General features: G+C 50.3%; 5 protein-coding genes across 5 annotated transcripts; 2 read left to right on the top strand and 3 right to left on the bottom strand.

Annotated features, from left to right (window-relative positions):
* Nucleotides 1–127: 127 nt before the first annotated feature.
* PICMEDRAFT_19001 (hypothetical protein) lies at nucleotides 128–1,348 on the bottom strand (the record flags this gene model as incomplete). The annotated part of the gene is made up of 2 exons (XM_019162101.1): nucleotides 128–521; nucleotides 555–1,348. Coding segments are annotated over 2 exons (1,188 nt in total), but the record flags the coding sequence as incomplete, so codon positions are not given.
* A 251-nt stretch (nucleotides 1,349–1,599) lies between these two features.
* Nucleotides 1,600–2,472, top strand: PICMEDRAFT_10941 (hypothetical protein; the record flags this gene model as incomplete). Its single annotated transcript, XM_019159733.1, has 1 exon — nucleotides 1,600–2,472. One exon carries the CDS (start codon nucleotides 1,600–1,602, stop codon nucleotides 2,470–2,472), a length of 873 nt encoding a protein of 290 aa, XP_019019126.1.
* A 1,163-nt stretch (nucleotides 2,473–3,635) lies between these two features.
* PICMEDRAFT_21160 (hypothetical protein) lies at nucleotides 3,636–6,409 on the top strand (the record flags this gene model as incomplete). The annotated part of the gene is made up of 3 exons (XM_019162187.1): nucleotides 3,636–3,926; nucleotides 4,263–4,512; nucleotides 6,042–6,409. Coding segments are annotated over 3 exons (909 nt in total), but the record flags the coding sequence as incomplete, so codon positions are not given.
* Nucleotides 6,410–6,495: 86 nt separating this feature from the next.
* Nucleotides 6,496–8,633, bottom strand: PICMEDRAFT_15862 (hypothetical protein). The gene has a single exon (XM_019161000.1). It carries the CDS (start codon nucleotides 8,586–8,588, stop codon nucleotides 6,573–6,575), a length of 2,016 nt encoding a protein of 671 aa, XP_019019124.1. The 5' UTR covers nucleotides 8,589–8,633; the 3' UTR covers nucleotides 6,496–6,572.
* A 98-nt stretch (nucleotides 8,634–8,731) lies between these two features.
* On the bottom strand, nucleotides 8,732–11,235 carry PICMEDRAFT_15861 (hypothetical protein). The gene has a single exon (XM_019160999.1). It carries the CDS (start codon nucleotides 11,204–11,206, stop codon nucleotides 8,849–8,851), a length of 2,358 nt encoding a protein of 785 aa, XP_019019123.1. The 5' UTR covers nucleotides 11,207–11,235; the 3' UTR covers nucleotides 8,732–8,848.
* Between the last annotated feature and the right edge of the window lie 269 nt (nucleotides 11,236–11,504).

The raw sequence follows: 11,504 nt of genomic DNA, 5'->3' as shown, positions 1-11,504 counted from the left end.
TGTACTATTTAGAGAAGACATTAAGTGGAGCCCTTAAAAGCTTAATTTTTCCTTACTTGCTTATATAAAATGGTAAATTAAAAATGTAGAACGGTGGTACTGTTTTTTACTTCCTTGTTTCAGACTTGAAGAAAGCTTTTACTTCATCTTCTGTGACTATTTTGCCCTCCTGGGCAAAAGGTTTGAGGAATTCTGTAAGTTTTGATTTGATTTTCTCGTAAGCTGCCAAGCCCTGAGCTGCCTGGTCACTTGGCATGTTTCCCAGTTCACGGATTCCAAGCTCGAACACAGAAGAAGCGTCATCATCATCATCTGGAGGCCTGTATATTGGATCATCGAGATAAAGGAAGGGGTATTTTTTGAGCAGAACAGAGAGTTTGCTAGAGGGCTCGGTGTCGACATGGTGTTTCAGCTTCTCGCGGTAATCTTCTTTCAAAAATATTGTTTTGGGGAAGTCCTTTTTCGTACGTTTGGAAGCTTTTTCGTCTGTGGTTGAAACGTCGGGAGAAATCATGGATATCCTTTCATCTATTGTTATAGCGGGGACGTGAAACACCGTTTCGCAGTGTAGAGTGTTTACTAGCTGTTCCATTTCGGCTGGGTATTCTGAGGCGCATTTCCAACATATCGTTGAATCGAAAGAGTCCAGGTCGGGGAACCCGGGCAACGGGAGAATATCATATTCCTCATCATTGTCGTCATGTTCGTCTTCATCGTCCACTTCTGCCTTGACCTTGTTATCGCTACTTGCGTCCAGTCCTGGCTCGGATAGCTCATCGAGTCTATCTCTGCCGTGGATGGCTTGCGAGCGGGCAGCTCTTTTCGGACTTCTGTTCACCACTCCGGGGCGGAGGCCCATGATGCACTCTTCATGGTACCAGTCCTCGTCGCATTTTACTCCGAAGGTGCACTGGTGCATGTTACTGTCGGTCAACGGGTTGTATGGCATATTGCAGTCGCAGAACTCGCCTTTGAAGTTGTGGCCGTACCTGTTGTTTGAGTCCGGGATGTCGGGGGTGAACCGGTGAGAGTCGTTTTCGGACTGGAACTCGGCGTCTAGCTTTGTCCACTGCGGGTATCGCACGAGACAGGGGCCGCTGACTCTGGAGGTGCCGCAGTCGCAGGTGCGGGACCGTTTTGTGAAGAGCTCGACGAGGTCGTGGGAGGTGTGGCACCGGATGCTGCATGCGTAGCAGACGGCGTTGAGCTGGGCGGTTTGTCTGTAGCAGGTGAGGCAGGCGTAGAGTTCCTGCCGCAAGGCGCCCATGGCGAACGTGCACTCGTTCGGGTCGTAGGGCATCTGCTCACGGGCCTGTTTTTCGAGCGCCTGCTGGTCTTCGAGGTACTCCACGAGGGACGACATTGAGTGGGTGTGTGTGTGTGCGGGTTGGTGTAGGTGGGGCTAGGTGGGTGCGTGAGAGGGTGGATGGGGCATACAGAACTAGGTGAGGGTTCTGCTGGCGCTTTTTTCCGTCAGATAGGCACGCGCTAGGGGCGCATCATGTTTTTCTTCTCTTCCTTCACGTCCTCCCTCCCTCTCTTGCAGCGCTGCCGCACGCCGGGTGGACACACGGTCTTGCTGGCGCCAACGCCGTGACAATGCCAGACCGGAACAGAGTGCTGCTGAAGGCGCAGTTGAGACGCCAGCTCGTGGGCCGCCAGGACGCCTCGTACCACTACACCCGCTACGAGTATTCGCCCATGCGGCTCCCGATGAGCGAGCTCGTGCTCGACGAGCCCGTGCTGGGCCCCGAAGAGCTGCACCAGCACGGCCTGTCCACGACCCCGCTGCTGAGCCTGTTTGGCCTCTACGTGCACCGCGCCAGCGGGACCACCCTGGTGCGCTGTGTCGGCAAGACGTCTTTTGCCGTCGACGGTGCGAACAAGTACGAGCTGCAGGACGTGGTTGTGCGGAGCCGCCGCCTCGAGCTGCTGCGGGCCGGACGCTGCGTGGCCGGCCAGCACTTTGTGGGGCCCGCCGAGGGGCCGGCGGCGCAGGCGGCGCAGGCAGGCACGGACGCGTGCGGCCGGGCGCTGGTGGCGGAGGTCCGCCGCCTGCTGGATGACGTGGGTGGAGTCCCTGCGGACGAAACCCTGCTTGTGCCCCTGCTGCCTGTGTTTCTGGGCCACTGCGCGCCCGACAGCGGGACCCGGGCCGTCGACCTGGGCCCCGCAACCTACAAGCGCCGGCTGCGCGCGCTTGCTGCCGCCGCGGGGCGCTTTGTGCTCTTCCAGGAACACGCGGACCGCCGGCGCCAGACACTGACGCAGTGCGGCGGCCGCAGCGTCGACACCGCTGTCCGGCACGCCCTTGCCTACCGCATCAGCGGCGACGCCCTCACCCGGCGCGTGGTGCGGTATCTATGTTGCGATGCCGACCCCGACGCCCCCGTCGGCCCTCGGGCCTACGCACTGCGCGGAACGAAGCGCAGCCGTCTCAACCACGTCTTGCTGCGCCGATCTGCCCGCTAGCCGCCACTGGCCCCCGGCCCCTTGCCCTTGCCTTGGCGTCGGGGCCGCGAAACGAGGGCAACGAGACGATCCGTGACGAACAAAACAAGGGCGGCGCGCGCGCGGGACGCGCGCGGTGCTGTTTACCTGGCAGCAGCCGTGCCTGCCTGCGACGCAGCGCGGCCGCCAGGCCCCTCGGCCGGCAGCACCAGCGCCAGCCACTAACTAGCGCAGCGCAGTCTAGTCCCGTTTAGTCGGCGCCGCCTTGCGGCCTGCGGCGCAGCCTGCAGCCAGCTGCAGCTGCAGCTGCACGCGCACGCGCATGCGCAGCCGCCGCAGCCCGTCCGGAAGAGCCGCACACCAGCCCGGGCGGCGCACAGGGCGTCGTGGCCAAGGGGAAAGGGGCGGGCGCCGGCGTCTGCTCTGCTGCATGCCCAGGTCCTTTTATTGCTGGTCCTTTTCCCACCTTTACGGCAGCTCCCGCACGGGCAGGCACGAAAACGTCGGCAACCTCCTCTGCGCCCGGGCTGATTGTGTTGTTATTTATTGTTGTCTCCTCGACGTTTTCTTTCTCCTGCTGCGCTGCACCGTCCCGCACGCCGGCACGCAAGTACGCACGCACGCACGCACTAACTAGTCCCCTGCTCTTTCCCCCCTTATATCTGTCTCTGCGCCCTCCCCTTTCTCCCCTTTCTCCGCTGCTCACACCGCTCGCACACCCGCACGTACTGGGCCACCACACGCACACACACACACACACACACACACACACACCTATACCGACACCCACACGTCCCCGCAACCGCAACCGCAACCGCAACCGCTTCCCTGCTGCACACTTGTTCCACGGTGTGTTTCTTCTCTTGCCTGCCTGGCCGTCCTCACTCCACAACAGGAGCACAGCGGACGCTTCGCACCGCACCACAGACGGCGTTCCTCCCCTGCTGCCTCGTTCTGCTAGATAGTGCAGTCATCGCCCACACACTCTCACGCCAACACACCCAGCGATGGTCCACAGAAGCCCCTCTCCCGCTGCAGAGGTCGCCGCAAACGCTGCAGACGTAAACCAACGCTCGACGACGACTTCGTCGTCGTCCTCGGCGTCGTCCCCGACGCCGCCGGCCGCAGCATCGGCCGCTGCTGCTGCCAACAACAACAACAACAACAACAACAGCACCGTGCCAAAGAAATCCAAGGGTAAGCTCTTCCAGTGCACAGGCTATCCGGGCTGCTCTATGATCTTCACGCGGTCCGAACATTTGGCCAGACACATCCGCAAACACACGGGCGAAAGACCCTTCCAGTGCGACTTCTGCTTCAAAAAGTTCTCCCGCTTGGACAACTTGCGCCAGCACAAGCAGACCGTCCACCAGTTCCAGATGTCCAACGGCGCAAGCAACACCGTCCCCGGAGGCCACCGTGCGGCCGAAACCGGCGGCAGTGGTACCCCGACAAACAGCAACAGTGGCACCCCGGTCACCGACATGCACTCGTTCAACACCGAAGAGCAGAGACAGATGCAGCTCCACCAGCACGGACACCCACACCACCTGCACCATCTGCATTCCATGAAGAGCCAGAAGTACAACCCGAAAAGCACCCTCAAGCGCAAAAACTCAAAACTACACTACTCAAACCTGCCCCACCCGGGAGAATACCACGATCAGAACTACCAGAACTACCAAGGCCACGCGGATCCCGCCCTCCAGAACCCAAAAACCCCGTCGGCAGACACCACCAATTACCACAGCAACTCAAACATCCATTCTCTCGTCTCCCCGCCAAACTCCGTCTCTCCTCACGTCAACCAGCTCACAAACTCAATGTTGCCGCCACCAAGAAGAAACAGCTTGCTACAAAGCAGGGGATACTCGGAGTTCAGACCCACTTCTTCAAACAAACCTGTCCCCATCATCATAGAAAACGCAGACTCCTCGGCTCCAGGTTCTTCTTCTTCTTCTTCGGTCTCTTCAGCTAAAAACAATTCAAACTTTTCTGGAAAAATCCTCAATCACCACCACAGAGGCAACAACGCAATCATTACCCCAAGCACAGGAACGGGTTCCGTCATGGACATCAGCCCCATACCTATACCTCCCCTTCAACAATACCCACTTCAGCAGGCCCTACAGAACCCCCTCACACGCCATTTTTCACAGCAAAACCCCAGCTTGTCAATGTACCCGCCATCATCCAACTTCTCATCCCCCGCAGTTTCTCCCTCGATGGTCGGTTTCGCAGACTCCCCTTCACCTTACGTGCTGAACTTCGGGCCACAGCACCCGCAACATCCACAGCATCCACAACACCCTCACAACCAACCTCCTTCTTCCGCATCCTCCGCATCGGGACAGCAACATCTTCCTCCTCAACCTCTCTCTCCTCAATTCTATATGACGAACTCTGCATCGGTTACGCCAACAACAAATCAGTTTGAGTTCCAAAGTAACCCATACATATCCCCCCTGTACTATCAACGACTGTCGCACGGGATGCAGCCAGGCATCCAGTCTCAAATGCATTTCCACTACAATGCACCTCTTCCCCAACACCAAATTTCAAGCCATCCATTGCGCCAACAACAACAACAACAGCCACAGCCGCAGCCCTACAGCAGCAAGTTACACGGAATAAGTCAGAGCAACCCGATTTATCAAGCTGCGCCGACCCCAAATTCTCTGGTTAATACCCCGACAGCATACCACATGCCTGTTCCTGAGCCACGGAAGGGGTCACAGCCGATCGGCGGCCTGATCAGAAGAGAGGAGTTCAAGGAAAGTGAAACTCAGTCAACATCATCTACTGAAATGAGCAACGCCAGAGACGCCCTAAACACCGAGAATATCAAAAACACGCCCCACCTTCCATCTCCCTCTGTCTCGAAAACTTCTTTCGACCACGTCAAAAACAGCGATGTTTCTGATACCAAAGGTATCAAAAAACCGAGCTTATCGAGCTCTGGGTCAAGGGATTCCAGAGACTCGACGGCAAGCAACGACCGTTCGCAGCACAGCAGAGGCGAATCGTCTTCACTGTCGACTGCAGACTCTCGCATATCCGCCCTAGGATTCAGCAGTGAAACGAAAAAGCCGTGCATCGCCAACCTGTTGAACGGATGAACGTGTTCCCATGCGTTTGAATTGTACGAACTATCCGTTTATAAAGTGTAAATAAGTAAGCATAAGATTGAATGCCCAATCATATCAGACCCTAGAGCTTTATGTTGTGTGTCTTTCTGTCTGTAAGGAACTACGGCCCCCTAGCTCCCAGTTACCCGGTGCAGCCCTGCCCTCCCGGAACAAAAAAAAACAATAGAAAATGCGAAAATCAGACGGAAAATGGGAAAAATGGGAAAATCCCAGAAAAACAAATCCTGAACCGCTTTGCTTGACTCCAGATCACCACTATCTCTATTGCGCATTTGTTTACATGTGGCACTTGCAGCTGATGCCCGTGTTCTTTCTCTCTTGCTTCTCTTTGCGTTCTTCTTTCTTTCGGCTTTGGCTATTCTCTTTTTTTTCTCTACGCTCTTCATCCACACACAAGAAAACACACCGCAATCATGTCAGGGAAAGTCCATGGAGGTAAAGGTAAGTCCGGCGCAAAGGATGGCCATTTGAAGTCACAATCCCACAGTGCTCGTGCAGGATTGCAGTTTCCTGTCGGTAGAATCAAGAGATATTTGAAGAGAACCGCCCAAAACAAGATCAGAGTCGGTTCGAAGAGTGCTATCTACCTAGCAGCAGTGCTAGAGTACTTGACTGCAGAAGTACTAGAATTGGCAGGTAACGCTGCAAAGGACCTTAAGGTCAAGAGAATAACACCAAGACATCTTCAATTGGCAATCAGAGGTGACGAAGAATTGGATACCCTGATTAAGGCCACCATCGCCTATGGTGGTGTCTTGCCACATATAAACAAGGCTTTGCTATTGAAGGTCGAGAAGGGCAAAAACAGGAACTGAGCAAAGCGCTTTTTCTTTCCCCACTCCATCTATTTGAATTTTATTGGTTGTCTAGTTTTGTCGTATAACTGTATAATATGTTGTATACTGAGTTTTTTTATTAATTGAATACATCTATGTATATATATCTCAATATATAGCGTGACAAGTCGTTTCATTATTTGCGTGTGTACTTGTCAAATGTATTTGGGTCTATGATCCGTCCATTCCTGACCACCTTCATGGTCACCCTTCTTTTCCTACTCAATTTCACCTCATACTCTTCCTCCCTAGTCTTCTGGATAGGGAAAATCGTCCAGTCTTTTGGTATTACTGTGTGAGGAGGAACCTCATGCACGAACTCGGTGTTACTCTCATCAACGCCTTCACCACTACCGTCGCCAGCATTCAGCTCTGGACCTTGATTGCCACCAGAACGAGCCAACTCAAAGTTATCACGTACACGTTTCCATCTTCCACGCTGGTGCTCATCCATGTTCAATGAACCGATCTTATCAACAACATTTCCAATCTGGTTCATTCTCTCACTGTGCAAATGTGCGGTAGATCTAGGCTCTTTCTCTTCTGAGGAGCATACTTCAAAATAGTCACTTCTTCCAAACGAAGGCATGTATCTTGGATAAATACCAAGCAGTTGTGTAGATCGTGTGGTGGGTGTTGGTCTAGGAATGGACATGTTATTTGTTCCGAAAAATGCAATCTCAACATCACCATTTTCTTCGTCGATACCCTCATCTTCTGTTTCCTCGTTGTTTGCAATTTCTTCCTTAGAATTTCCCGTTCTATTATCATTCACATTCTGGTCATCTGTATTATTTTCGTTCGTCTCGTTGTTTGCGCTTTTGGTCAGTCTTTCGACTTCAACAGCATCTCCACTTTCTCCGGTATCATTGCTATTCCCATCTTCATCATCGTTATTGATATTGTTGTCATCACCATTAATAATCATATTGTTCAAACCTTCGACCAGGTTTTGTGGCGGGGCAGCAACTACAGCTGCAACATTGTTCCCATTTTCATTTTCATTTTCATTTTCATTTTCATTTTCATTTCCGTTCTCATTATTTGCCGTACCGGTGTTTGCTGAATCATTTCGAATAACATCTTTCCGACAAGTCGGACATGCGTTTGACATCTCCAACCAACTCCGAATACACCCATCGTGTAGAATATGGCCACATGGCAATTTTCTTGGAACGCTTCTGGCGGTGCCCGTACCACCAAAAACCATATCGTCTCTGCAAATAATGCAGATTTCGTCATCCTGCAATTCTTCTGCAGTTGGGTATCCCAAAGAATTGTTTAACTTCATAGCATTCTTGATCAACCTGTATAGAGACCCTACGGATTTGGATAGGCCATAGAAGGAACGGAAAATCTCGTTCAATAAGTTCAATGGGAATGAATCCATCAGAGTGAAATACCTGAATAGTGCGGGAACCATGATACATCTGACCACTCCTAGTAGCAGTTTTGCAACAGAATCAATCCACACTTTGTAGGACCAAACCTCTTCATCGGGAAATCTTCGGATATAATAGAGCTCAAAAACATTTAGTGCAAACTTGATGGCAGCATACGCTAAGTCCATGATGAGTAAGAATAACTCAAACGCTATACCTAACAACATTGGCGACTTATGTAAATAGGCTTCATCGATGGATGCCCTCAAAAGGGGGATGTCCAATCGTAGGAAAAGCCATGACGTGAAGACAACTCTGTTGAACAGCAAACGGGTAACCGAATTTCCGTTCGCTTGATAATACTGCTGGATCAATGTATCCAGTCTATCTATCACAATGCAGTGAAACACTTTGCTGAACAATAGCCCGACGAAAAGTGACATTCTGAAAAACGAATTCTCCTTGGCTTTGTATGCACTGGCTGATACCACTAATCCGATGATTGTGGGCCAGATTCTTTCATATAGATGCTCGATCTCAATCAATCTGAGCTCTCCAAACACAATATATTGAAGTAATTTGCCGCCAACCAACGCCAGCATAATCATCATGTTTGTCAAGATCAGCAATGCATCCCCCTTTGCAAAACGTACTCCCAAAACAAAAGAGTTGGGTGAGGTATCGTACAACGTGTAGAACTTTATCACCATTGCCGCAATACTCACCACCACATACCCTAAAAACAGCAAGTTCCGTTTCCAATTCTCCATGTTGCTGATCTCGTTTATTCTAAAGGGTAAAGCGATAAGTCACACTCTTTGCAAGCCTGTTCTCAACTATCTCTTTTCCTGTCGTATTCTGCACATGCATATTCTATAACACGTATTCACCATCTCCAACGGTTCCGAGCCCTCAAACCCTCGCCCAAAATCTGGCACGTGATTCGCGGAGATAAGTAAATAGCTGATTAAAATACATTATTATACTACATTTCTATAAATCATCAAAGTGGGACGCCGGGATATCTTAATCATTCACTGTCGGAGTCAATGTCGTGCCATTTATTGTACTCGTTGTAAAACTGTTCATTTTCTGAATTGAAGTTATCGTCTTTGTTTTCGATGTCTTCATCATCAAGGCTATTATTATGCTCCTCCGCATAACCCATTAGTCGTTCCATTTCTCTTTGCACTTCTTCTTCGTCGTCATCGTCATCATCCATGGCAAAAACATCTTTCCCAAGTTCTTCGTCCTTTACATCATTCTTCCTCACTTGGCTTTCATCCTCCTCAACCATGGCAGAATACCCTAAAAGCCTCTCCATCTCTTTTCTGATTTCCTCTTCTTCGTCTGCATCGGCATCTTCGCTGATGTCGTCTTCGGGTTTCTCACCCACTGTTTCATCTTCATTGGCAGTAATATAGCCGTCAGATTCGGCAGATTCGTAGGATTCGTCTAGCTTAGGTTTTTTTGAGCCAAATTTACTCTTCTGGTCTCCCTTGTTCCTCGAAAGACAATCATTCACCCAATTCTTCAACTTCGCTAAAGAGTTCCCCACTTCATTGTATCCTTCGAATTGTCTTACTCCTTTTCTCCTTTTTTTGCTACGACTTGTGAATTGATCCTTCCATTTCTGCCAGCAATCTTCGATTTCTGATAACCTCCCTTCGACAAGAGAAATCTTCTCCCACTCATATTCGTCACTGAGACTTATCTCGTGTGCCGCTCCAGCAATGTCAAGAACTCGACTTGCCAAATTTGCCAACTCCACTCTTGCATCTGTACTCGTTGGAACAACAAGAAGTAGTGGCTCTAGCGCCCGCTGCACCACATTCAAACGACCACTTCGAACAAGTATCCACAAATAAGAGAGGGTAAACGTTGGTGTTCTTACACGTGTTCCCTGCTTGTGTAACGGGGTAGAATGTCGCTTTAGAGACTTTCTAAATATTTGCTGGTGAGGAACATGCCCATCATTTTTCGGATCAAAGGCAGTATTCTTGATAACTATTGGTGATTTATGTGCCGAGATGGGGATACGCGGGTTGATATTACTTGCTGTGTCTGTGTCGGTACCCATCTCTGCGTCCGAGTCCGTGTCTAAATTTTCTTTCTCTATTGCGGAACTGTTTTCGGAATCTTCATCTACTGACTCATCATGGTTGTCTTTCGGTTTAGGTGAATTTGCTCTATTCGCAGAAATAGGGGATGAGTTAGACCTCCCCCTGTCTTGATGTTGGGAATAGGTAGAAGTAGCCTCTTGCTCTGTTTCTGTGTCTTCCTGGCTCTTGTTCTGATGAGGTTTTTTCTCCGGTAGCAAAATTCCTCCAGGAACATAAGTCTGCTCCGGATATGCCCCTATCAAGGGATGCTGGTTTCTGGATGTTCTCATCAAGAGTCGTAAGAATTTGAGAATTATGTCATACATAGGTCTTTTCTGGATCACTGTACGCTGAAGAACTCGGATCAGATCCGGGTCATTCTCGCCCTTATAAAGAAGAGGGACTAGGGCAGGGTTTTGTAGAAAGGCCATCTCATTGAGAACCTTGGGCGACAATTGAGGAGCAGCCGATGACGTTTTATCGAACTTCATCCATTCAACTTGAAAGTATTTATTGAAATCGGACATGTTGAGCTGGCAAAGCATGTGCACACCTAACGTCCAGATCTGATTAACGTCGGAGTCAAAGGTCCTTAGCAAAATGTTGAAGAGCCTATAGCACTGGTTCCAGTTACGCTTGTACAAGGAGATGTAGAAAAGGGTGTCGATCACTCTTGAAAGGTATTTGATAAATGATACTCTTTCACAATTAGGACGGGAAGAATTGAAGTACACTGAGGGAGGTGGGCATTCGTACCCCGAGAGAGAAACCAGAGCCATTTTGATGTCTTTTGTCTCCGTTTCTGGAGGCAGCGTAGATCGTGACTTTTGCTGTAGCGAGAGATACATCTGCTGTTTGATATGTTGGATCTCTCGAGAATTGAACTCGTAGTGTGATGCAAAGCCCGCGCTCGATATCTGTGCGTCATGAGCAAGTTTGATGTGTGCTTTCATTGTCTTTGTCTTACCATTAGCCTTGGTCTTTCCCCTGCGCAGTCCGTTCCTTTTTTTCTGTTCCAAACCCGATCCTGTATCCGATTCCGAGCCTGAATTCTGTCCCTTCTCGCCACTCCTCTTCTCGTTCTCGGAGTCTGAAATCCAGTACTCTAATGTTTCTTCTTGAACCTCGTTACGAAGCACACTGAACCTGTTGTACGGGTTAGAATGAACAGGGTGTTCTACGTCTTCATGGATAAGCTTCTCCACATACGGCCTCAAGAGTCTGGTGTGCCTGTTTTCCGGAGCATCCTCAAGGATGCAATACGGAATCTCAAACGGAGTGTCCATTGTCCTCAGGTAGCGTAGCTCCGTCTCGGAGAGAAAAGATCGGGATATGGGAGGAAATCGTTCCTAAACCTGAAAAACTGTACATGTACCGGTTATTTGTCATGTACATGAATCTGACGGGAGTAAGAAATAAAAAATAAAAAATAAAAAATAAAAAAAATGTATTCACGTGACCAAAGGTCACGTGAATTGTCACGTGCCGTTGCGTTATAGAGGCCACTCTCCGGTTTCCTTTTTGGGCAACGGAGACGGTATCGGCAGCCCCGGTCTTGTATCTCCACTATCGCTGAGAGAGGTC

Source organism: Pichia membranifaciens, assembly GCF_001661235.1.
Source record: "Pichia membranifaciens NRRL Y-2026 unplaced genomic scaffold PICMEscaffold_2, whole genome shotgun sequence".
Taxonomy (NCBI): Eukaryota; Fungi; Ascomycota; class Pichiomycetes; order Pichiales; family Pichiaceae; genus Pichia; species Pichia membranifaciens.
Note: the sequence above shows the minus strand (reverse complement) of the source record. Positions and strands in the feature narration are given on the sequence as shown.